The sequence below is a fragment of the Schistocerca gregaria genome, chromosome X (assembly GCF_023897955.1).
Source record: "Schistocerca gregaria isolate iqSchGreg1 chromosome X, iqSchGreg1.2, whole genome shotgun sequence".
Classification (NCBI taxonomy): Eukaryota; Metazoa; Arthropoda; class Insecta; order Orthoptera; family Acrididae; genus Schistocerca; species Schistocerca gregaria.
Genome location: NC_064931.1, coordinates 639,303,319 through 639,330,764, shown reverse-complemented (window position 1 = coordinate 639,330,764; position 27,446 = coordinate 639,303,319). Strand labels below are relative to the sequence as shown.

The following is a 27,446-nucleotide window of genomic DNA, read 5'->3' as shown; positions in this document are numbered from 1 at the left end:
TTTTCCCGCGCGCTGTTCGGGAGTGGAATAGTAGAGAGATAGTATGATTGTGGTTCGATGAACCCTCTGCCAAACACTTAAATGTGAATTGCAGAGTAGTCATGTAGATGTAGATGTAGATGTTTGTTTTGTGGATCTAACGTCAGCCTAAAAATGGGACAGAAATTCCCTAGGCCAACTGTTTATATTCTCCGACCAGTGGTGCGTGATGTCACACAATGTTGCAGGGACACCCTTACTTGTTCTTGGATAGCAAACGCAGATGATGATAATGTTTGGTTTGTGGGGCGCCCAGCTGCGCAGTCATCTGCACCCGTACAAAGTCCCAATTTTGACACAGTCCAATTTTTTTCACAATCCAATCTAGCCACTGTCACGAATGATGATAATGATGATGATGATGAAATGATGGAGACAACACAAACATCCAGTCCCCAGGCGGAGAAAATCCCCAACCAGGTCGGGAATCGAAACCGGGACCCATGATCCAGAGGCAGTGACGCGCAAACGCAGATGTGAAGACTTGCGATGGTTTGGTGCACAACCCCGCTATCCTCCTTGTGGTGGTCAGACGTGGTTGACCAGAATCTTGACGACGAATATGCCTTGCATCATCGCATGCAGTCCAACATCAAGCCACTGTTACATCTGACTGCCCCACAAATTTGGCACAACTGAAAAATTCGGCCAATTAGCTAAATGGAGGCCCACTTTCCGGGACATTTAATATTCTGTCATATGGAAATAACGCTGTTTCACACGAGTGTCTTCGCAGTGATCACTCAACATCGGAAGCTGTTTACGCCCCTTTTATACCCTACCAGGTCTAGAAATAACAATAAACACAAACTACATTCATGAACTCTGAGGGCAGTTCTACCTGTCATAGAGAATTGCTAAATCTTTTACATTCTCGCCTGTGGAGTATACGTGTACGAACTTACATTGACATCCGGCCATGTCTTCTGGGTCCTTCACTGTACTTGTCAGGCAGTGTATATTTTAAGCTAATTGCCTTGTATTTTTAATAGAGAGTCCACATGTTGTTTAACTATGCCTAAATATGTATGAATACATGGTTTCGCGGCGATATGAATTAATAAAATTTTCCCGGGCTTCCAGCCACGTCAGGTTTTAACCACCTGACGCGGCTGGAAGCCCGAGAAAATTTTATTAATTCATATCGCCTCGAAACCATGCATTCATACATGACGTACCTCTACGGGGAGGAAACGTGGCGCAGCATTAAACGCCTAAGGAACCTGTCTTACTACTTGACAATGACTGAGGAGAGCTCGGTCGAAATCTCGTGGGATTTTAACCACCTGACGAGGCCGATATTTTAATGCACTTAAAATATGTACGTAAAATATTTTGGCATCTTAGCAGTTAATGTGTATTAATTTTATTCACAAACTCCTCATTGTTTGTGAAGATTAGGCTTCAAACGAGTATGAAATTTTTAAATAGACTATGATACGATATATATTTTCTAGTGATATTTGAAACATTAAAGCTGTCTATAGAAAAATGCGTACGGGATCCACCTCTTTTCACATAATTAATGTGAGGTAAATAAAGATTGCGACTCTACAAAGTATCTTTTTTACCCAGTGTTGGTGGTATGAGGACATAATGTCATCAAATCCTTATAGCAGTTCATTTGTTTCAGACACAGAATTTTAGTTCTTGCACGCTACGTGGTATTACGATGTGATAGAAAAGTTTATGTATAATATTTATGAACTTATCTTCACTGTAAGAATACCGTTCTCATGTCCATGTTTACACTAGATTTTGATTTTCAGACGCATTAATTAAGCCGTCTACTTAAAGAAGTTGCTGCTCTGCACAAGCATTAGCTACATTTTTAATTATCTACGTGATGAAATAAATAAACTGTCATGTACCTCATTTGAAGTTGCGATTATGAACGGCACGATATCGTAGACAACTAAAGCTTCGTTTAAAGTTGTAGGTTAGCGTAAGATTAAACTCAGGCGCACTAGAACGAGCACACACACGCTCGTGGGATTCCTGCGGCACTCTTGACTCTGGGAGCCTACTGTCGTAACTTGTAGCTCAACTAGCACCTTACGAGGTCCTTCCTGATACACTTAGAGAAATCACGTGGACTTGATCGTCTTCCTGTATGTGTTTCAGTAAGAGGCTCCATCAGCCACTTAATGCTGGAGCTTCCAATTGCTACGTTTCCTCTCCCCTCCACTTTCGTTATCTGAATCGGCCGGACACAGCTCGTGGAGAGACGCCTGACGCCCCAGCAAGGCAAGCGTACATGTGGACTCGTTCCGCAGCCCGTGTGGGAAACACGTCCCATCTTGTGACACCTGTGGGTAAACAGTAACCCAGTGTGAAAGCAGGCCCCGCTGCGGTGGCCATCTGTTGAGCACTGTGGGGTGTTGTGGCTGTATTTGTCACGGGCTTTCTTACTCTGTCCCCTGTGGCGAGTTTCACCGGGCGGACAGCTCGCATACTTCACCCGCATCTGCCAGAAAAAGCGTATGTATCCCAAGACGCACTGCTAATAAATCCGAAGGGCAAAGACAGTTTCCGGACGGCTTCGACACAGGATGGGACGCGTGAGTGTAAATAAATAGCACAGTGTTTCGAGTAGCGACAATAGTTTGGAATATTTACCATATGGAGGTCCTCGATTACAACGAGAATAAAACTCTTGAACAATAATTGTTTCCTTAATTTGCCCAGAATTTTTACAGATATTTTGATCCTTTAGACATGTTTTTTGAGATCCTCCTATCCCAGAGGTTACTTTTTCATTTTTTTCTGTTGGAATCCGTTACTCGAAATACCGAATTGAGTGATATTGGACAGCCATTTAGTTGGCACATCATCAAATACCAGAACCTATACTTTTTATTTCTTGAACTTTAGTACTGTAATTACAAAACAGTAGCTCTCGTCTGTCAGTTATTTGCTGTGTTAAAACAGAATAGTTTTTTTAGGGAGTATCTTCATGACTAAGTGCTTAGAAGTGCTTTGAAGTACAAGAAAAGGTAAAAGTTAGAAGCGTTTTTTTTTTGTCGTTTACCAGTTTACTTCTAATTAAGTGTTATAGCTAGGCAATATGATAAAAAAGGTGTTTTTTTAAAAGAAAGTATAATGTTGGTAGCCATTCGCTTACTGATAAAAAGAATGTAGTTTATGTTAGAGCACAACGGAAGATACACATTTCATCTCTTTCTTGCACTATTTTTACTAGATGGCATATGCCACGTCGTTTCCCCAGCCTTTCATAATAATAAACTATGCCATTTTTTACTACTGAATGGATAAATAGTTATGCCTGAAACACTGCTGTGCATTTTATTTCGTTCTTACAGGTCTCAGGTTTACCCTCATGTAAGTGTCGGATTTTCTCGTTGTTCGACAGTATGTAGATATAACAAAGACATTAAAAAAGCCTATGCAAATTTTATTTGCTAATTTACGTTCATTACAGTTACGTATACGATTCATATCTGACTGTGGCGTACTCTGGAGTTTATCCAGTTTTGTTACACTGCCCAAAATTGAAACAACATCTTGCTTTCTTTATTTGTTTACTGGCGAATCATTAATTCCTCTTAGATGCTGAAATTCACTTCACAGCTGCAATGTCTTTCCTAGGTACATCAGTATAACATTAGATCTATGTTACTGCTGCTGCCGCTTTATGTTTGGTTAAATACTTCAAGCTCTCTTAATACCAACTGCAGCTCTAAATTCCTTTTTAACTATGTACCTTATTTCTGTCTTACTTTTACAGGTTTTTAACATACTTTTCTCTTTGTATTGGCCTGCCATGTTTTCTTTCAATATCTCTGTGTTCATAATTATAATTCTTTTATTGTGACAGTCACTTATCATACGCCATAAACTGTTTAATCTTCATCTTTTTTGTTACTTAGTCCATCGCCAAGTTATTTATTTATTTATTCAGTTTTAACATCTTTCTCTTTGACCTTCTGCTTAGAATACGTTTATTTATCTCCGATTTGTTTTATCAGTTACCTGCTCGAATGCCGTATTTCATCATTTTTCAAACTTTTACATAATATTTCTTCATCTATATGTTGCAGTGTTTATCTTCAGACGCTCACTCCAAATTCGATTATTAGTGCCTAAAGCCCCATACCTAAATTCTTTGCACCCTAAGCATCATTTTTTGCCTCTCGAAAAAGCTTCTGTAACTTGTATTATTCCATATTAGTAACACAGTTGTGAATTAGAACATCAATCATCACTCTTTTCAAGAAGAAGATGAGACATTGACATTCACATCAAACTGAGTATAATCTCAATCATGTCGCTATACTGGACTCGCCACTTATAACACTTTTTAGGTACATAAGGCTATTGGAAGTCGCAGGTGCTGGAATGTGCATCTGCGTGATAATTGTAAATACTTATAACTAACAGAATTTTCCGTCGGCGCTTGATAGAACATGACGACGATGTTAACTAGGAAATACTTGATTGATGACGTGTTGCGTGTTGGATTTCCTTTCGGGATTTTCGACTGACGTTTGTTAAGTGAATTATCTGAATTTTAGCCAGCACGGGTGGCATTGTAAAAGGTTCACCCACTATTGGTTGTGCCGGACTGGAGTCGAGCTAGCGATCGTCACCTCATTACCGCTCTGGTTCTCCTCTTGTTACCTACAACGGTCGTTCGCTGCAGCACAAGAATCCAGGATATTGAGGCTCTCTTGTTAAATCTGCTGTCATTCTTATAAATTTAAACTGTTTAAGCTATTGTCATTCTTACGAAATGGTTCAAATGGCACTGAAGACTATGGGACTTAACTTCCGAGGTCATCAGTCCCCTAGAACTTAGAACTACTTAAACCTAACTAACCTAAGAACATCACAAACATCCATACCCGAGGCAGGATTCGAACCTGCGACCGTAGCGGTCGCGCGGTTCCAGACTGTAGCGCCTAGAACCGCTCGGTCACTACAGCCGGCCATTCTTACGTATTTCAATTGTTTCCCTCAAGGAACGGGCAGGGTAGCCCGTCTCCATAGCGAGAATCAGTTTCGACGAATTTATTCTCTAGTCGTTCTCACAGAGCGCGTACTTGACCACGGCCGATTTCTCCACCTGTCCCAGCCTACAGCACCGTTTAAAGTCGATGATTATGGTGTTGATGGAAAATCCGGTTATTCCAACCTCGACTTTCCCACATATACACGGTAAGTAGTACACTCCCGACATTGCGAGTGGCGCCCTTTTCTCATCTACCGATCGGAGACACTCTCAAATCTTCTTCGTCGATTTGCACACAGTATTTATGCCATGTTTGCGCAGTATACGGCCGATTCGGTACGTCACCCTGGTTACATCTTCGTGTTAGTTTATGTTGTCCAGGACTGTAGGTTCATATGCTCAGTATTTCAGAATTACTGGTGTGATGTAATGACAACTCATAAACTGAAAGAAATACATCTAAAATAATATGTATTTATATTTAAAAGAAGATAGCTATCACTCCTGCTTGCACATCATTACTGACATGCTGTCAAACTGAAACAATTTCTAGCATACAGTGGTTAGTGGCACACACCAGTCTCATACGTGAACTCGGCATCCTCTACATTCTGTTTGATATGATCTCATTTACAAGCAGCACTAATTACATAATTATTTAAGCAACATTTTTTGGTTGAAGGCCGGTTTCAAGAATAAATAAATAAATCACAATTTCAAATGGCATCCCACAAATAATGCCAGTTTCTTTAGTAACGAGTCACTGTTTATAATTATTTCTTTGAACTGGGTGTGCAAGAATAAGACATCATTGGTGACGCTTAGAGTTAAAAATAACTGTCTTTCTTCCTAACATTTAAAATTGTCAAAATAACTTGCTGATGCATGCTATTCACTTGCATTACCTGTATAAAAGTTGTTTCTAGAGTTAAAATTTTCCTGCTCTTGAAGTAACTAATGTTTTAATATCACTAACTCAATATTCATTTGAATATGACCTTTTTCTCGCCTTCGATAGCTTGTACCAAGGTAGTTTAACAGCCAGCGAGGCCTGTTATAGTGTAATCACTCTAATTTGTGGTGTAATTAAAACGATGCATTGTGACCTATGCAGACCATTACATACAAATCATGAATCAATTTAGTTCGTTCTTAGCAAAGCTGATGTCTGGCGTGTACATAAAACACAGAACCAGAAATATATTTTAGATTCAGTCATAGATATCAACGCAAGTAAATGTGTTTACTGTATCTGCCGTCGAACAAATGAGAAAATTATTCATCATAATTACGTTGTTGTCAGATGCAAATGTTAAGTAAACTCTAAATTCAATTTAGATACTACATGGATTATGTTATAGAGGAAAGATGTATGGGATGGTTATATTAGGAGAAATATTGTCTAAATCTACATTGTGACCCATCTAAGGCATTAATTCAGTCAATGTAAGCAGGAGAAATTCTTGTGACTGGAGGGAAATCACTTATGGGGTTCACTGAGAGTCAATTTTAGGTCCACTACTGTTTCCATATATGTCGTATGTAACCGATATTCCGTCTAACATACAACAAGCAGGATTAGTCCTTATTGAGTATGATACTAGTAATGACATCAATCCAAACATTCATACAGCAACAGAAGAAGTTGTAAATAATGTTCTTTAAAGTGTTGTTGAGTGGTTTCCTGCGAATTGTCTCATTGTCAATTTCAAAAAGGTGCAAATTCAGTTCTGCACGTCTAGAGATACTACAGCAATGTCAGGTGTAACACATGGTGTAACTAGGGTGGAAACTTAAAAAACTCTACGTGTCCGTGTTGATAGGAATTTAAACAGGAAGAAACACATTTCCGAATTCCTAAAACAACTTAGTTCACCCACATTTGCACTTCTAATCACTATAAGTCTAGGAGAGAGGCAAAGCAATAAGATGACATGTTTTGCGTATTGTCAGTCAGTAATGAACTATAGAATAATGTTCTGGGACAGGTCGTCTTTAAGAAATAAAGGCTTCATCGTTCAAAATGGTACTGTAAGAATAATATGTGATGCTCACCCATGATCATCTTGTAGACATCTGTTTAAGGAACTAGGCATTCTGCCTACGGCTTCACAATATATTTATTCCCTCCCAAAGTTTGTTGTCTTTAGCTCAAAATGGGATTCACAATGATGTCACGAAAATGTTTTATCACTTAACCAAAAGACACCGAAGCTAAACTCCAAAACAAACTGAAAAAGTTTTTTCCTGGACAACTCCTATTCCGTAGAAGAATTTCTAATTTTGTAATGTGTCAAAGGTGATGCATAGGAATTATAAACTCACAAGAGTACTAAAAAAAAGAATGTAAACGATCAGCATGTAGCCATATTTACACGCGAATGTGTAATGTGAATGTACAATTATTCGTTCCCCATCGCTACGATTAATCGTACAAATGATGAAACTAGCCCATTAACTAACTGAATATTTAAATAAAGATAATAATTAGCTATGATATGGTAGTGAAACTTTTTAACGTGATAGGCTTATACCGTATACAGAAAGAGGAGGAACTAACTTCACATAGATTTTTCCTGTTCGAGTAGTAAAGCCCACAATAAAGTCATGAAAACGTTAAATGGACCATACCTTTTTTCCCAGACACCAGGCAACACAAGACAGTTAATGATTGTATTGTCGATCCGTGTGTTCGAAAATTTGTACATGCTTTATTAATTCTTAAAGTTCCAATAAGTACAATAATAGTACATTTAATTGTGCTGGAATGACAGAAGGATGATTTTCATGTCGGTCTTCTACCTAGGTCCGCCTCCGTAGCTGAGTGGTCAGTGTAGATAGTTGCCATCAGGAGGATTCAGGTTCGATTCCCGGTATTGCCAAGGATTATTACTTCGTGGAGGACTGGACTGAGGTGCACTCAGCCTTGTGATGCCAACTAAGGAGCCACATGATTGAGATGTAGCAGCTCCAAGGTCTAAACGTCAGCAACAGTCATCAGAGCAGTGTGCTGACCCCATGCTCATCCATAATGTATCCCCATGACGCCACAAGGCAGGTGATGACATGACGGCCGGTCGACATCGCGTGTTCTTCAGGGTCTGATCGCAGAACACGTTTTTCGTTTTCTGTTATCTGGATGAACAGTCCATCGACATGAGGTCTGTTAAAACCTACGAAAGGCGAATGACACTTTACTAGCAGTATTTTCCCAGTTTTGGCGATATTATGCTAGAAGTGGACTCAGACTCGTCAACGCATTAGATAACTCTTAGCAAGCCAAGAAAGAAAAGGCAGAGTTGTCTGGTATTCTCTCATCGTGCGAATCTTCATTACTACGAGTCTGTATCCACTGACGATCAACACCTCAGTGCTTACTATCCCCAGATGACTGCTCGGCGGACTGATTTGCGAATCTGCAGAGCGCTTCAAAGGCCGTCATTATCCATTTCTTGGGCGGCGCTTCTCTTGTTAGAAATGTGTGACGTACTTTTTCGACTAGCTGTCACTAATAACGTGCATGCTCACATTCCCCAAGATTATGACTTAAGATGCACCCCTTTCTATTCCGATGGTCAAGTGCAATAAAGAGCACGAATTTTCTGCCTTCTGAACCTTTCAAATGCGGGACAAATTTGTGCACTTCGATGTTTCGTTGGATGTAAATAAGGGACGAGAAAAGACCGCAACGCTTGATTCCAAACTGTAGACACAACCATAAAGGGGTGGGTCTCCGAAGTTTCTACAGTTCATATTCCTTCAAAAAGTATATCTGACATGTACAGTACGCTTCAGACTGACTGGTTCAAAAATGGTTCAAATGGCTCTGAGCACTATGGGACTTAACATCTGAGGTCATCAGTCCACTATAATTTAGAACTACTTAAACCTAACATCACACACATCCATGACCGAGGCAGAATTCGAGCCTGCGACCGTAGCGGTCGCGCGGTTCCAGACTGAAGCGCCTAGAACCGCTCGGCCACACCGGCCGGCAGACTGACTGGCATAGAGCTGGTGTTCACATCAAGTAAATTTTGTTTTTGTTTTGTTTTGTTTTGTTGACAGAACACAGGACCACCGTTGCACGACAGAAATGAAGCAACAGCTAAATTAGAGGACAGAAACTGGTAACTCTGTACCAAAAGGGGCAAAGTCAATTTCATCTGCCAGAAAGGTTCTGGGCAGTGTTTTCCAGGGTGTAAAATAGATTCTTATTATTGATTACTTTGCAGAATTTAAGCAGTAACTGGGGAGTAATGGATATCTGCTAGATCAATTGTATTAAAAATTATGTGAGGAGAAGCCAGGATTTGCAAAAGAAAAGAAATATTTATTCAGGACAACGCCGTTACCTACAAACGTCCTTTGCAAAAGGAAAATTGAGTGATATGGTGTGCAAAATGTTGAAACATGGTCCCTATTTCGCGGATGTGGACTCCTTTGACTGCCAACCATTTTCGCTTTCCAACATTGCCCATCAAGGATGGGATCTGTTCCGTAGAAAGATTTTCAACATAAGTGTATTCACCTAAAAGACGACTCGAAAAAAAACTGTATTTTGACACAACAGAATTTCTGTTGATGGCATATCAAGACACTTCCTGCCAGTCCTTGCATCTGAAGATACAGCTTGACAATAAATTAATCTTAATGTAAGATTTATCGTTCTCTCTCGTTTGTTAAAGAAGTCATGACCTGGATTGTATTATTCCTTTTAGCGTTCTTATGTACCTAGATGCATTATCACCATCGTATTTTCTCAGTTTCCTGCTCTTCGTTTCTTGCTGTACAATTACCAAATAACATACAGCGAACATGCAACTTGGTGATGGAGTTAGTCTTTCTACACATATTTACTTTTCAATGTGACACGTTTTTTTCCAGTGATTTATGAAGTGGCGAGGATCTTGGTTGTAGAAATCTGTTTTAGCTGTTCAAGAACCTTTCCACCTCGAAGATCACTTTGCCTTCATTGTGGAATAGTTTCTTCAGCTGACGAAAATCACTGTTGCTATGTCAGCAGAATACAAGAAAAAGGAGAGGGGTGAGACCTGCTTCGATAGTCCAAAGAAGTAGCATATGTGACTATGTACTCTGTATAACAGCTGGAGCGTTGTCGTGGAGCAAAAATACCCCCTTGGACAGTTTTCCATGACGATTCATCTCGATACCGTCCCGTAAAGACGTCAGGCGACTTCAGCTGTATGGCTTTGTAATAGTTTGCCACTTACCAGTGTAATCTGTTAGCACCACACCATGACAGTCCCAAAAAGCACTCAGCATCACCTTCTCCAGCGATGGTTGGGTCTTCGTCCTTATCGGCAGTGGTGAATCCACGAGTTTCCATTTCGTCCTTATCGGCTGTGGTAAATCTGCAAGTTTCCATTACTTGCTTTGTTCCCTTTTCAAGTCGTTATAGTGGTGCATAAACGCATACATACGTACGCACATACATGCAAGCAAGTATGATGCTAGTCGTTGGCGATTTGGCGGTTAAGACAGCCATCTGACTTGGCCTGAGTGAAGTGCAATATTTACTCTGCTGCCTCTGTTTGGCCGGCTTTTTCAGTGGATGTGAACAGAAGCAGAACCCAACGTGCAGCGACTTCTGTCATGTTCAAAATGTCGCGCAAGATGTTGACAACTAATCCATGACTGATACTCACTTTTTCCACTATCGTCTGGAATGTGATATGACAGTATTTGAGCACCACTTACCCTGCGATTACCAGTTATTCACAAAAAGTTAGTATGCCACTTTGTTCCTCGTCATTCAGACTTGTTTGACTACGTTAGAAGCGACTGCGGCAGTAACTACTGAGTCACGTGACGGTGGATTGTTGCCGTACACCTACAATGGATCGTCGTTGAATTGTTCCCCTTCAAACGCAGAGAACGAACTACCGCACGATACTCCACTTCATCAATGGGTTGCGATATTCTGTTTTTTCTCCTCTAGCAGCGCGTTGTGATTCTGTGGTGCAGCGATTTTAATGTCAACCAAGACTAAGACCTGTACTTACAAACAAAATATAATAATTATGTAGTTTTTCCTTACAAATCGATATTTTTTCCCTCATATTATAAGCATGACAAATATATACAGTTAATAATCGTGTACAGGGTGAGTCAGATGCTCCTACAGATGGATTTTATGCAACTCGCAACACCTTCAAAAATCAAGTACAGAATTTTCGCACTATCTCACTTGCTACACGCAAACTATTAGCCTCACAGAAAAAAATGAACAGGACCTTTTTGAGGGAATTAAAGCATTAAATTCTTTCCGGGGGTACGTTTTCGCTGGAGGCCATGGTTTTCGAGTTATCAGGAAAAATGCGCTTGGAGGTCACTTTTGTACAATTTTCTTGAATAATTCTAGAACTACAACCTCTAGCAAAGACGCATCCCAGTACAAAATTTAACTACATTAAATTTCCCACAAAAAGATCCTGTTCATTTTTTTCTATAGGACTAATAGTTTGTGCATAGAGAGTGAGAGAATGTGAAAATCTCATGTGTGGCAGATTACAAAAAAAAAAAAAAGTAAGACAAAGGAATTGACAAAATCTTCATTCAGATACCATGAGCTGCACCCATGGCTTTGTCGCTGACAAGCAATAAATCTTGGTTGAAGCATGAAACTGGACAGATACCTCATTGCCACGTATGGCTGACTGTTCTTGCCCAAATTTTCACTTTCTGTCCTCTAATGTGAATGCTCATGTCCTAACGAACAACTTAGGCCTACCAGATCGTGTTCTCATTCAGTTAAAGTACCCTGAAGCACCCCAGTCCTCCTTATAACCAGCCAGAAGATGTTCATGCGGCTATATCCAGTTCCACAATAAAGATCTTGCCTTATATGGAGGTACTTCCAAAGGAAACTTTCCCTTGATTTCAGCCTAGGATGAGTCTGTCGATGGCCAGACAAAGAATGGGATTCAACGTTCACAGTCTTAGGTCGTTCCCAATAAGCAGTGACTTCTTGGAGAACACCTGACGGTGCAATGCCAGCAACACGGTATATTTTCCCAACAGGGGTAGGATTTAGGCATCTGGTGGTTATCCTGCAATCTTCGTTCGAGACAGGGTTCACAGTCTTGGCACATGCTGACCTATAGCACGCTGGAGATGCATATTGTGGAGCACAGTAGCTCAGAACCTACTGTGGTTCTAATAACTTGTGGTTTTGCATTCCCATTGTTACCTCATAGTTCTTTCAGAATGTTATATCTGGCGCTGATTCTACGCTTTCAATTTTTTTTCTGGTATGCTCTAGTACGTTTTCTTTCTTACAGCTGTGCGGACGAAGATTCGGAGGCTACGCAAGACTAAGCTGATATGCAAGAAGGCGAAGATCCTGAAGGGCCCGAACGAGCTGAGCAAGCAGCTGCGGCGGCCCGTGCTCCTGCTGCAGGCGGCAGAGTCGTGCTGCGAGGAGAAGGCTCGCAACACGCGCGACGCCTTCCTCATCATGGGCCACAGCCGCGACAAGAAGCTCGTGCCCTCCTTCATCATGCCCTGGGAGAAGCGCTCCAGGGTCAGTCCTACTGCTTACTCAGGCATACACCATCTGATCAAATGTATCGAGACACCTGTCAGTGGTCATCCCAACCTTGGCCACTATGACAGCTTCAACTCTGCTGGGAACAATTTCAATGAGATGTCTGAATGTTTGTGGACGAACGGTAGCTCATTCTTCTTCAAGAGCTAAAACGGGAGAAGGTAGTCATGCTGGACGCTAGCGGATGGAGCAAAGTCGACGTTCTACATCTACATCTACATACATACTCCGCAATCCACCATAAGGTGCGTGGTGGAGGGTACCTCGTACCACAACTAGCATCTTCTCTCCCTCTTCCACTCCCAAACAGAACGAGGGAAAAATGAGTGCCTATATGCCTCTGTATGAGCCCTAATCTCTCTTATCTTATCTTCGTGGTCTTTCCGCGAAATGTAAGTTGGCGGCAGTAAAATTGTACTGCAGCCAGCCTCAAATGCTGGTTCTCTAAATTTCCTCAGTAGCGATTCACGAAAAGAACGCCTCCTTTCTCTAGAGACTCCCACCCGAGTTCCTGAAGCACTTCCGTAACACTCGTGTGATGATCAAACCTACCAGTAACAAATCTAGCAGCCCGCCTCTCAATTTCTTCTATATCCTCCCTCAGTCCGACCTGATAGGGATCCCAAACGCTCGAGCAGTACTCAAGAATAGGTCGTATTAGTGTTTTATAAGCGGTCTCCTTTACAGATGAACCACATCTTCCCAAAATTCTACCAATGAACCGAAGACGACTATCCGCCTTCCCCACAACTGCCATTACATGCTTGTCCCACTTCATATCGCTCTGTAGTGTTACGCCCAAATATTTAATCGACGTGATTGCGTCAAGCACTACTCTACTAATGGAGTATTCGAACATTACAGAATTCTTTTTCCTATTCATCTGCATTAATTTACATTTATCTATATTTAGAATTATTCTTTAAACCAATCACAAATCCTGTCCAAGTCATCTTGTATCCTCCTACAGTCACTCAACGACGACACCTTCCCGTACACCACAGCATCATCAGCAAACAGCCGCACATTACTATCCACCCTATCTAAAAGATCATTTATGTAGATAGAAAACAACAGCGGACCTACCACACTTCCCTGGGGCACTCCAGATGATACCCTCACCTCCGATGAACGCTCACCATCGAGGACAACGTACTGGGTTCTATTACTTAAGAAGTCTTCGAGCCACTCACATACTTGGGAACCAATCCCACATGCTTGTATCTTAGTTAGGAGTCTGCAGTGGGGCACCGAGTCAAACGCTTTCCGGAAGTCAAGGAATATGGCATCCGTCTGATACCTTCATCCATGGTTCGCAAGATATCATGTGAAAAAAGGGCGAGTTGCGTTTTGCAGGAGCGATGCTTTCTAAAGCCGTGCTGATGCATGGACAGCAACTTCTCTGTCTCAAGGAAATTCATTATATTCGTACTGAGAATATGTTCGAGAATCCTGAAACAAGCCGACGTTAAGGATGTTGGTCTGTAATTTTGAGGATCCGTCCTTCTACCCTTCTTATATACATGCGTCGCCTGCGCTTTTTTCCAGTCGTTCGGGACTTTACGTTGGGCAAGAGATTCGCGATAAATGCAAGCTAAGTAAGGAGCCAATGCAGTAGAGTACTCTCTGTGAAACCGAATTGGAATCCCATCAGGACCTGGTGATTTATTTATTTTCAACCCATTCAGCTGCTTCACAACCCCAGGGATGTCTATCACTATGTCCTCCATACGGGAATCTGTGCGAGACTCAAACGGCCGTATGTTTGTACGATCCTCCTGCGTGAAAGATTTCTCAAATGCTAAATTTAAAATTTCACCTTTCGTTTTGCTGTTTTCCGTTGCCAGGCCAGACTGATCAGTGAGTGACTGGGTGGAACTCATCCCAGAGTAGTTGTATTGGGTTCAGATCGGGACTCTGGATAGGCCAGTCCGTTTGATGAATTTGCTGTTCACCATAGCCTCACAATAGCTGCTTTAAGGTAGGGTGCATTGTCATGCTAATACAAACAGTCTTCACCTCCGAACTGTTCCTCAATTCTACTCAGTACAAAGTGCTTAAAGCACTTAAGAAAGCACTCCGTCGCCAGGCCACGAGTGGCCTCCCGGGACCATCCGACCGCCGTGTCATTCTCAGAGGAGGATGCGGATAGGTATTCTTGACCGAAGCCGCTACTATTCGGTCGAGTAGCTCCTCAATTGGATCACGAGGCTGAGTGTACCCTGAAAAATGGCAACAGCGCATGGCCGCCAGGATGGTCACCCATCCAAGTGCGAACCACGTCAGACAGCGCTTAACTTCAGTGGTCTCACGGGAACCGGTGTATCCACTGCGGCAAGGCTGTGAAAAATATATTCATATTCTTCAGCATTTAGATTTATTAAGCAAAAGAAGGGGATCACATCCTAACCACGGAAAAATCCCCTATACCGTAATACCACCTCCTCCTTACTTTAGTGGTAACACTAACGCTTGATGACAAGTAACATTCTCCACGCATTTGCCAAATCCAAACCTTCCATCGGACTGCCACAGGGTACAGTATGATACATGAGTCCAAGTCATTTATTTCCTGTCATCCAGTGCCCAGTGGCGTCGCTTCTTTACCGCCTCAAGTGCCGCTGGCGTTGACTACTGAGATATGTGGCTTATGAGGAGTTGCTTGACCATTGTACCCCATTCTAGTTCCCTACGCACAGCCATTACGCTGGTAGCCCTTTGTAAGTCAGGAGTGATTCCTTCCGTTGATTTAGTGTGATTTTTTTTGCAACCATCCTCCACGATGCTCGATGGTCCCTGTCTGCGCACGAAATATGTCAGGTCTTGGTTTACCTGTGCTTGTACCTTCGCATTTCCATTTCACAATCACAACAACCACTGCCAGCTTGCGAGCTTTAAAAGAGTTGAAATATCCTTGCTGGATTTATTATTCTGGCGGCATCCAATGACTAGTCCACGTTCGAAGTGACTGAGCTCTCCCGACCTTCCAATTTTGCTGTTACTGCTTCTTTACTGCCGGCACCATTCTCCCTGCCTCCTTTTATACTGGTGAATCCACCTCTAATGACATCGAGTGGTCAATTTTGCATTGCATAGGGGTGTTCGCATACTTTTGATCAGAGAGTGTAAGCTGACATGTATGGAAAGTGTTACACTATGAAGCGCCAGTCTCATATTTATTAATGTTTGTACGGGTGTTCATTACGTAAGAAATATTAAATTATTAAACTTCCATAGTCAACATCAGTATGAGGTGTGACAGGCACATGCTGTGTCAGTTCATGAAGGTTCCTGGCTGGAGTATGGTATGAGAGTATACATTTTCCCATCGCATTTCAAACAGGCTCTGTGGATAATAAATAAGGGGAACGGGCGGGGCAGTCAAAGACCACTACATTCTTCATTGTTTTTTGTAAATGCCACAACAGTCTCTGATCGCAAACATTTGTTCATTCAGTTACCGGTTTCAATCTTTATCATCATCTTCAGATTGATCTAAGACGAGAAAATGTGCATATTTATGAAAAAAGGGCATAATCGTACACCATTAACTATTATCATCAGTATCGTAATATACACAGTCTGAAAGGTTAGAGACATACCTACCTGTCTTCATGAAGTTAACAGAAGAAGCAAATAAAATATGTAGCCAGAATTGGTAACGTCAGATAAAGTACATTACTGTCCATTAAAATTGCTGCACCAAGAAGAAATGCAGATGATAAACGGATATTCATTGGACAAATATATTATACTAGAACTGACATGTGATTACATTTTCACGCAATGTGGGTGCATAGATCCTGAGAAATCCTACCTCTGGCCGCAATAACGGCCTTGGTACGCCTGGGCGTTGAGTTAAACAGTGCTCGGATGGCGTGTACAGGTACAGATGCCCATGCAGCTTCAATACGATACCACACTTCATCAAGAGTAGTGACTGGCCACCATTGGCCAGACGTTTTCAGTTGGTGAGAGGTCTGGAGAATGTGCTGGCCAGAGCAGCAGTCCAACATTTGCTGTATCCAGAAAGGCCCGTACAGGACCTGCAACATGCGGTCGTGCATTATCCTACTGAATTGTAGGGTTTCGCAGGGATCGAATGAAGGGTAGAGCCACGGGTCGTAACACATCTGAAATGTAACGTCCACTGTTCAAAGTGTCGTCAATGTGAACACGAGGTGACAGAGACGTGTAACCAAGAGGTGCCCGAGACGCGTAACCAATGGCACCCCATACCATCACGCCGGCTGATACGCCAGTATGGCGATGACGAATACACGCTTCCAATGTGCGTTCACCGCGATGTCACCAAACACGGATGCGACCATCCAGTACGGCGTTCCGTATTACCCTCCTGAACGCACCGATTCCATATTATGCTAACAGTCATTGGATCTCGACCAACGCGAAAAGCAATGTCGCGATACGATAAACCGCAATCGCGATAGGCTACAATCCGACCTTTATCAAATACGGAAACGTGATGGTACGCATTTCTCCTCCTTACACGAGGCATCACAACAATATTTCACCAGGCAACGCCGGTCAACTGCTGTTTGTGTATGAGAAATCTGTTGGAAACTTTCCTCATGTCAGCACGTTGTAGGTGTCGCCACCGGCGCCAACCTTGTGTGAATGCTCTGAAAAGCTAATCATTTGCATATCACAGCATCTTCTTCCTGTCGGTTAAATTTCGCGTCTGTAGCGCGTCATCTTCGTGGTGTAGCAATTTTAATGGCCAGTAGTGTAAAATCATGATAAAATCATAAACACTCATAACCCGTTATGTCAGGTAGTTGCTGGTACCATGTTTACAACTACGGCTGAGTGGGCGTGGCCGCAAGGTGTTATTGGCGGAGGCAGTTTGCGATGGCGTGATACATAGGTAGAATGTGATCGTAGACATTCTACGTGAAACTAAATCGGATAGATTAACCCTTTCAGAGCCTCTAACTACAATTATGTACATTAGCTGTTACCGTGTATTAGCTGAAACAGAAATATATTTTCCCAATGGAAATCTGAGGTATACATTTGTGAACGTTCAACCTTTTCATCAGACACCACTATGAAAATATCAGCATGTTAATGTAGCAGTGCGCAGCAACTCATGATCACCAGAATACACGAGTGTGGGCTGGTTCGCTATATCCCACCGTCTACTTGAATACTGTTATTTTGCTTGGCACTTATTGAATGATAATTTTACTGTTCATTCCAATAGAGAATATTTAGAAATTAAGTTACTTTAGTCCTTGAAATGAAGCCAAGTGTGCAACATATGTTTTGAAAACGAGTACATATTTTTTGCACAAATCTTGCATCTAGAATCATTAAAATATCACTAAATAAGAAAAATTTTCCTTCCTCCAGAAAAAATGAGGTCTGAAAGGGTTAAAATGCACTTTAAGAAAGAGCTATAGTTTTAACATGGACCCAAAGGTAAATATTAATTTAAATTATAAAAGTTAGCTGAAAGATAAGTGTCTGTGAAATATGTAGTACAACAAAGTTAATTGACAGCAGTAAGTCAAAAGATAAAAAAGTCGCAGGCACAGCAAGCACACCTAAAACGGATCTAAGAAACTGCGGGCGGTGCGGAGCCAAGACTTAACGCAAATGGACAGAATCAGAAATAGAATTAATAAAAGTTCCAAAGCTTAAACAAAGGTTTCACAATGACATGTCAATTAAAATTGTAAAAGCTAGTTCCTAGTGGATGTCTGTGATGCAAACAGTCCATAGTTAAGCGAACTAAGAGGAACATATCAAAAAGCGAATAAAAGGCTGCGCACACAAGATCTTTGACCTCAGTTTTTTCGAAAGAGGAACATAGTGTCCTACACCCTTTGACATGGGTTACTTTAGAAAGGAATCGAATTAGCGTACTGAAGCTCGTCGAAATCTGTGGATCGCAGCATCTGACAGGTCCTTGTACGTTTGAAGAAACCCCTCATCTACAACGTTCCATTCAGAGACGCTGCCGGAGAAATGACTCCCCGTGCTCCTCCGAATGTACCCTGTCTATCCAGTTTACTGTGCGACAAATATGTGGAGGGAGGCAGTATGATCTTACAGTTTCCTCACAGTTCTGAAAGTATATCTTCATATAAGGTAGGACGCATTTCTTGCAGTTTTTCAATTCCACTCATAATCTTCTTTGTACATTTTGTGTGTTAAGGGACCTCACATGTGAGTATATTGCAAATTACTTTCTTAGAAACATAGCTACACGTCCCTCCCTCTGCCCTTCCCAATTTGTCCACTCAAAAATGGCTCTGAGAGCTATGGGACTTAGCTTCTGAGGTCATCAGCCCTCTAGAATTTAGAACTACTTAAACCTAACTAACCTAAGGACAACAAACACATCCATTCCCGAGGCAGGATTCGAACGTGTGACCGTAGCGGTCGCGCGGTTTCAGACTGTAGCACCTAGAACCGCTCGGCCATCCAGGCCGGCAATTTTTCCACTGTCTGACGTCTTTTGTCCACGTTTCCCATCTTCCCCCACCCTCTCCCCTCCACATACATTGCTAAAATTCACATGTCCATTCTGTCGATTGGGTATTTTGTGTGATAACAGTGACAGTACAGTTGATTCACATCTACTTGTGTTGATTAAATACGGTTGCTTGTGTTTGATCATCTACTAGCTTTCAACCACACACTAATTTTCTGCAGATTTTCGCAAGTGCTACAACAATACTGCCATGATTGCACCTCTATACAATTGGCACCACGGCCCGTAAAATTTTAGTCACCTCTTGAAATTACCTTCTGATTTCAGAGTAGACAAATTGAACGCATTTTAAACATATTTTTTTAAATTTTGTTTCGGAATCCACAGCCTCTAAATCCTCAATAAAAGAAAACGTGACCCGTCGAAGGCTTTTGTGTAAACCATCTTTATTGAAATTGTGGAGTTAGTTAATTTCGATGACCTGTGACTTTCAGCACCGTACAATATTTCAAATTATATGTGTGACATTACGCATTGCATATCGCAATTGTCAAATTATTTTTCGCTATACGTAAATAGTAGACGTTGTATTCCATCCTTACATTTGGATTGGACCCACATGAACGCGACAACGTTCAACTTCATATTGGTAACTTTGCTCAAAGTAATATCACACATGTAAATAGGGTATTGCATGGTGTTTGAAAATGATAAATTTTCAAATTTAGCAAATCGCACGATTTAAATAAATTACATCCTACTACGGACCACGTTTCCATTTATTTATTTTATAAAATATTTTTGCTACGGCATCAAGTACGTAGTACCATATTATAGAAAAACTTACCAAGTGATTAAACATCTGCTTGTCGTTTGTTCTTTTAACGTCACCATCATATGGAATCCTTTGCAGTAAGTCGAGCTTTAAGGTTTCAAACTAAACATAGAACGCTCTCCGTGGTATTAAATATTTGAAAACAAAATTATGTTTTATTGTGCAACATTATTTTAGCATACAGAGTGAACAACAGTCCAAAATACACTCCTGGAAATTGAAAAAAGAACACCATGAATTCATTGTCCCAGGAAGGGGAAACTTTATTGACATATTCCAGGGGTCAGATACATCACATGATCACACTGACAGAACCACAGGCACATAGACACAGGCAACAGAGCATTCACAATGTCGGCACTAGTACAGTGTATATCCACCTTTCGCAGCAATGCAGGCTGCTATTCTCCCATGGAGACGATCGTAGAGATGCTGGCTGTAGTCCTGTGGAACGGCTTGCCATGCCATTTCCACCTGGCGCCTCAGTTGGACCAGCGTTCGTGCTGGACGTGCAGACAGCGTGAGACGACGCTTCATCCAGTCCCAAACATGCTCAATGGGGGACAGATCCGGAGACCTTGCTGGCCAGGATAGTTGACTTACACCTTCTAGAGCACGTTGGGTGGCACGGGATACATGCGGACGTGCATTGTCCTGTTGGAACAGCAAGTTCCCTTGCCGGTCTAGGAATGGTAGAACGATGGGTTCGATGACGGTTTGGATGTAGCATGCACTATTCAGTGTCCCCTCGACGATCACCAGAGGTGTACGGCCAGTGTAGGAGATCGCTCCCCACACTATGATGCCGGGTGTTGGCCCTGTGTGCCTCGGTCGTATGCAGTCCTGATTGTGGCGCTCACCTGCACGGCGCCAAACACGCAAACGACCATCATTGGCACCAAGGCAGAAGCGACTCTCATCGCTGAAGACGACACGTCTCCATTCGTCCCTCCAGTCACGCCTGTCGCGACACCACTGGAGGCGGGCTGCACGATGTTGGGGCGTGAGCGGAAGACGGCCTAACGGTGTGCGGGACCGTAGCCCAGCTTCATGGAGACGGTTGCGAATGGTCCTCGCCGATACGCCAGGAGCAACAGTGTCCCTAATTTGCTGGGAAGTGGCGGTGCGGTTCCCTACGGCACTGCGTAGGATCCTACGGTCTTGGCGTGCATCCGTGCGTCGCTGCGGTCCGGTCCCAGGTCGACGGGCACGTGCACCTTCCGCCGACCACTGGCGACAACATCGATGTACTGTGGAGACCTCACGCCCCACGTGTTGAGCAATTCGGCGGTACGTCCACCCGGCCTCCCGCATGCCCACTATACGCCCTCGCTCAAAGTCCGTCAACTGCACATACGGTTCACGTCCACGCTGTCGCGGCATGCTACCAGTGTTAAAGACTGCGATGGAGCTCCGTATGCCACGGCTAACTGGCTGACACTGACGGCGGCGGTGCACAAATGCTGCGCAGCTAGCGCCATTCGACGGCCAACACCGCGGTTCCTGGTGTGTCCGCTGTGCCGTGCGTGTGATCATTGCTTGTACAGCCCTCTCGCAGTGTCCGGAGCAAGTATGGTGGGTCTGACACACCGGTGTCAATGTGTTCTTTTTTCCATTTCCAGGAGTGTATAAGGAAACCGGTTGAATGTGGAATGAGAAACATCCTCAGAGATAGCCTGTTTCGGAGGGAATAGTTATTATATCTTATTTCAGTAGGATATCAGAATTGGTGCAGAAAAAATGGCGGCTAAAGCCCGCCTTGTGATATCAAAATAACCTTTCTCTGACGGCGCGTGTCAAGTAATTCTCGGGTCTGCTGTTTCTATAGTTTCACTGATATGTCGGCCAATTTGAGAGTAGTAGAAAGTATGGAGCTTCTCATTGGTGGGATATCACTGTGACTTTACATAGCGGAACTTGTGCTAATGGTTACTGCACCAGAAGGCAGTTCAGCGTGTAACAGCAAAGCTTATCAGAGACAAGATGTCAACAGTAGCACGCATTTTAAGTGGGTGAGGACACAGCCTGCCAGCCTGCTACTGTTTCCTCTCTCTCTCTCTCTCTCTCTCTCTCTCTCTCTCTCTCTCTCCCCCACTCCACAGTGGGCCAACTCGCTTCAAAATCTGGACATAATCGAAAATGCAGATAAAATCCTACAAAACTGTGTTCTTTTTAGATTTAGATTACGAATGCGATGTCGAAATTACAAAATTCAAAGCGGCGGAACCAGTTTGACTAATCGTAAGTTATGAATATAGCGGATTCGACTGAAACTTCGGGTATAAAGCATTCTGAGGTCGCTGACGACGAATTAAAAGTCTAAATTACCGTATTGAAATGTTTTATTCGATAGTTTACATTTTTCAATCGAAATAGTGATCACATTGTTCTCTTGCGTCGTTATCGTTATCAATAGGGCGCAATCGGGTTATCCATTGAGAGATGATTCGAAAAGCAGATCTTTTACCGCAGGTGGCATCTGTTTATCTTCTTCAGTTGTCATTTTTTCGAATCTAGAAATAGGTGGATCTGATGATCCCAAAGCCGGTTAAATACGTTATGCATCATTTTCCCACGGGAATATTTGCTCGTAAAGTCTTCTCGGTAACGCCGGACATCTTTGTTCCGAGCTTCCTGCGCATCTTCAGTCAGCTGACCAATCGGCAACGGAGCAGCTTAGATTATGACACATCCGTGCATCAAAACTATGAGGACTGATGTCGACATCCAGCATTACTTCCGAATATTGTACATTATTGCACAATAATTGTCTGCCATATGGCACAGCCGCACGGTGCGTAAATGATAGGCAAATAAAACTCGCAGACATGCGCATAAAATACATTCCAAACCTTTATGAGAGCCATTTGTGAAACTGGAACCACGCAGAGAAAAATCTGTAGCCAACGATTTCGGATAAAATCGGTAGCAGTTTAGTTTTAAGTCGGTATACGTCATTACACCGGTTAAAATTGTAAAAAAATGTGTCTTCTGAAGTATTATCATGACAGCGGTGCAGGATCGCTGTCATATCGCACTCCTGCAAGAACGGCGACATAGCTAATAAATAAAATACTTGAGCAAATTCGACTTAAATAATTAATTCCATGAAAATTTAAATTTCAAGTAAGTATTGTTGGCAGTAAATACCATTACATTTCTTATGCACCTCTGGGGCACTTTACACGTATTTTTCAATAACATAAACAAAAGACACCGTTTTTCGACTTGTCACTTTTCTTGCCGGGCTGAGTGCGATATATTAAACAGGCCACACAAACAGTATATGAAAAATGTATCGTTTTCCGATTCGCTATCAAGGCACAAACCATATCGATTTGTGACTGGAATGCCATCACAGCAATGGACAAGTATGCACAAGCACAATCTATTCAAGATTTCACGGGACTAAAGTCGGAACGCGCACCTTTTCCTGCTTCCATTCTGTCAAGTTTTTTAAGCTCGTTTTCCCACCGTGCGCCCCCAAGACACGTAACTGTGTGCTCGGGATGGAGTTATGTGTTAGTGGTTGCAAGAAATATACCTCTCTCGTCAGTCCAAATAGTTTAGAGAATGGATTTAAAAAAACTGAGGAAAGCGAAAGTAATGGTTTTGATGCTTCAGATGTTCTGTATAGTCTCCCCCACTTGACTGCAACACCCAGCACGTTCATACCTACAACCGTGCGGAACTGTCATGAAAGTACTTGATCGGTGTGTTCTTCAACTTGCGTGTCACACTGGCTTGAATATCGGTTATATCGTCAAAGCATTGACCCTTCAAGTGAATTTTTATTTTCGAGAATAAAAAAAACGTCACTCGGCGCCAAATCGGGTGACTATGGAAGGTAGCTGAGAACTGGCACTAGTGTTTTCGCTAGCAACTGCATGACAACTGCGCCTGTATGAACGGACGCGTTGTCGTTTAGCAAGAAGAAATCCCTCCCCTTTCATTGTTGTAGACAAACCATCTGAATCCTCTTGCCCGACCGGTCCATACTACCTAAATAATACCGGTAATTTGCAGTGGTGCCGGTGGGAACGAATTATCTGTGGGTACCGCCGTGAGAATAAAAAAAAGGAGATGAAAACTGTCTTCACTTTCGATTTTGTCATTCTTCGGTCTTGGTGAAACTCCAGAGGCCCATCTGCACGTGCTGGGTGTTGTAGTCAAGTGGGGGAGACCATATAGAACATCTGAAGCATCAAAACTATTATCTTCACTTTTCTCAGTTGATTACAGAAAAGTACTGTCCGCGTTTTCATTTCGGTCAAGTCGTCACAGGCGTCCAAATGGGCTTTTTTTTTCGGAATCAAGGTGTGCGGCGCAAAATTCTTTTGTCTTCTTCAAACCATTCCAAACAATCTCTTGAAAACTTGATTTAGAGATGTTCTGTTTTTCAGTGATAGGTGTGGATGAGAGAAGTCGGCAGGTTTTCAAAAGATCACGAATTTTCTCAATGTTTCCGTCGGATGAACTTGAGGTGGCACGCAACTGACATCTCGTTTTCCTCCAGCAACACCTGTACGTCTTTAAAACGCTTAAACTACTCAAACACTCGTACACGACTCAAACAACTATCGCCTTAAGCCATTTTCATTGCCTCAAATGTCTCCATAGCCATTTTGCTATATTGCGATATGTTTCCCAATAATGTTGACACACTACAGTCGCACGTCCGCTACTGGTTGGTAGAATGCACATATCTTGCTTATAGTTGTTAGTTCAAACTGACAACGCAGTTACTCCATTGACGCCGTTTATACGCCAGGAAAGAAATCAGTCTCGGAACATCTTGGACGGGCGGTGTGTATTTTACTCTAGAGCAAAACAGAAGACCTTAGATGCTGTCGCTTCAAAAATTTCAGGTTTTTATAATGTACCCTTTTTAGATGCTACATGTCTTATAAATAATTTGCCATGTTTTCACTTCCGTCATAGATACAAAAGAAATACGTCGTCCGATTTAATTGACTCCCCAGATTGTACTAAATGTTATTTCACATTATCCACTTCGGGATATTCTGTCCCATCATGACATGTATCTGAAAACCCAAGTTCATCAATCGAAGATAAGGTTTGTGTGCAGATTCATTTATGGATCTTGTCCAATTCACAGACCATATCGGACTCAAACATAAACCCTTGAAATACCACGACACGTCCAGTCTCCACCGCTTCTTTGCTGTACGACCGACCATCGGATCCTCACAGTTGACAGGCTTTATTTCCACTGATGTACAGACAGTTCTGACAATGGGGCAGGATGTCAGGAAATCAGTAATTTTAAATAAAGTGATAAAATGCTGTGTGAGGAGTCAGCTAATTTAGACAATATAAAATTATGACTCCATGTCGCTCTAAACCATCCGGAAAGATAGAAAGGCTTAATAAGAAGGATGTGTTACACCTTTTCATCCGGCCGTTGTGGCCGAGCGGTTCTAGGTGCTCCAGACTGGAACCGCGCAACCTCTACGGTAGCAGGTTCGAATCCTACCTCGGGCATGGATGTGTATGATGTCCTTAGGTTAGTCAGGTTTAAGTAGTTCTAAGTTCTAGGGGACTGATGACCACAGGTATTAAGTCCGATAGTGCTTATAGCCATTTGAACACCTTTTCATAATAGACTGCATGTGTGCTCAGCAAGCCACTTACGACGTGTGGCGGTGTCTTCCCCCTATACTACTATCGCTGCCCGCTACCCTGTCCAATTAATGACTCGTGCCTGGGACGAACGACTGTCGATAAGCTTCCGTATGTGCTCTAAATTCACTGACTTTATCGTAATGATCATTTTCTGAGATGCAAGTGGGTTGAATTAATTAGCACAGCAGACAAAAAAATGTCACCCCTAGGAGATACCACGGTAATCCCGCCTAACACCGCCTATAGCCTTGATACTGAATAGTGTCCACAAATCAGCACTGATTTAGGCTGCATCGCTCGTGCGAAACTGACCTTGTCCTTTTCTCACATGATATCCTACACACCGTGGATGGAGGACAACAAGCAGATTCCGTATTCACAGATTTCAGGGAAGCGTTTCACACGGTACACCACTGCAAACTGTTGACGAAGGGCTGAATATACAGATTAGGTTCCCGTATATGCGAATGGCCCGAAGACTTCGGAAGTAATACACTCATGCTTATAAATTAAGGATAATGCTGATACATAGTGAAACAACGCTCTGGCGGGCGGTTTGCGGGTTTAAATCACCTCGGGGTATGACCATGCGGTGCATTTGACCTGAAGTCGTCGCACGGTGGCGCTGGCAGCAGTCCACATACGCAGAGGTGTGTTGGTGCACGCCAGATTACGGTGCAGCGAGTAAGTGTGAAGACGTTTTCAGACGTGCTAATGGTGGCTATTTGTTGAAAATGGCTTAAAGAACACATATTGATGACGTTACGAGGGGTAGAGTACTAGGGCGACTGAAGGCTGATCAAACACAGCAGATCGTAGCACGGGCCCTCCGTGTGCCACAAAGTGTGATCTCAAGATTATGGCAACGATTTCAGCAGACAGGCAACGTGTCCAGGCGCTACAGTATGGGACGTCCACAGTGTACAACACGACAAGAAGACCGATATCTCACCATCAGTGCCCGCAGACGGCCACAGAGTACTGCAGGTAGCCATGCTCGGGACCTTAGGGCAGCCACTGGAACAGTTGTCTCGAGACACACAGTCTACAGACGACTGAAAAGACATGGTTTATTCGCCTAGAGACCTGCAAGGTGCATTCCACTCAACCTTGGTCACGGGAGAGCCTGTAAAGCCTGGTCTCAAGAACACAGTACATTGTCATTGGAACAGTGGTCCCAGGTTATGTTCACGGACGAGTCCAGGTATAGTCTGAACAGTGATTCTCCCCGGGTTTTCATCTGGCGTGATCCAGGAACCAGATACCAACCCCTTAATGTCCTTGAAAGGGACCTGTATGGAGGTCGTGGTTTGATGGTGTGGGGTGGGATTATGATTGGTGCACGTACACCCCTGCATGTCTTTGACAGAGGAACTGTAAGAGGTCAGGCATGTGTGTCGGGACGTCATTTTGCACCAGTACGTCCGCCTTTTCAGGGGTGCAGTGGGTCCCACCTTCCTCGTGGTAGATGATAACGCACGGCCCACCGAGCTGCCATCGTGGAGGAGTACCTTGAAACAGAAGATATCAGGCGAATGGAGTGGCCTGCCTGTTCCCCAGACCTAAACCCCATCGAGCACGTCTGGAATGCTCTCGGTCGACGTATCGCTGCACGTCTCCAAACCCCTAGGACACTTCAGTAGCTCCGACAGGCACTTGTGCAAGAATGGGAGGCTATACCCCAGCACTGCTCGACCACCTGATCCAGAGTATGCCAACCCGTTGTGCGGTCTGTGTACGTGCGCATGGTGATCGTATCCCACATTGATGTCGGGCTACATGCGCATAAAACAGTGGCGGTTTTCTCAACTTATCACCAATACTGTGGACTTACAGATCTGTGTCGTGTTTGTTCCCTATATTCCTATGCTATTAGCGCCAGTTTTGTGTAGTGCCACGTTGTGTGGCACCACATTCTGCA

The 27,446-nt window shown here is 42.9% G+C and overlaps 1 protein-coding gene across 1 annotated transcript in view; it reads left to right on the top strand.

The window, feature by feature from the left end:
* Positions 1-27,446, top strand: part of LOC126298753 (secreted frizzled-related protein 1-like) — a 361,533-nt gene that overhangs the window by 281,353 nt on the left and 52,734 nt on the right. The window contains exon 3 of the mRNA XM_049990199.1: positions 12,316-12,557. Within this exon, the coding sequence (XP_049846156.1) occupies positions 12,316-12,557 (242 nt within the window). The remainder of the gene's footprint in view (positions 1-12,315; positions 12,558-27,446) is intronic.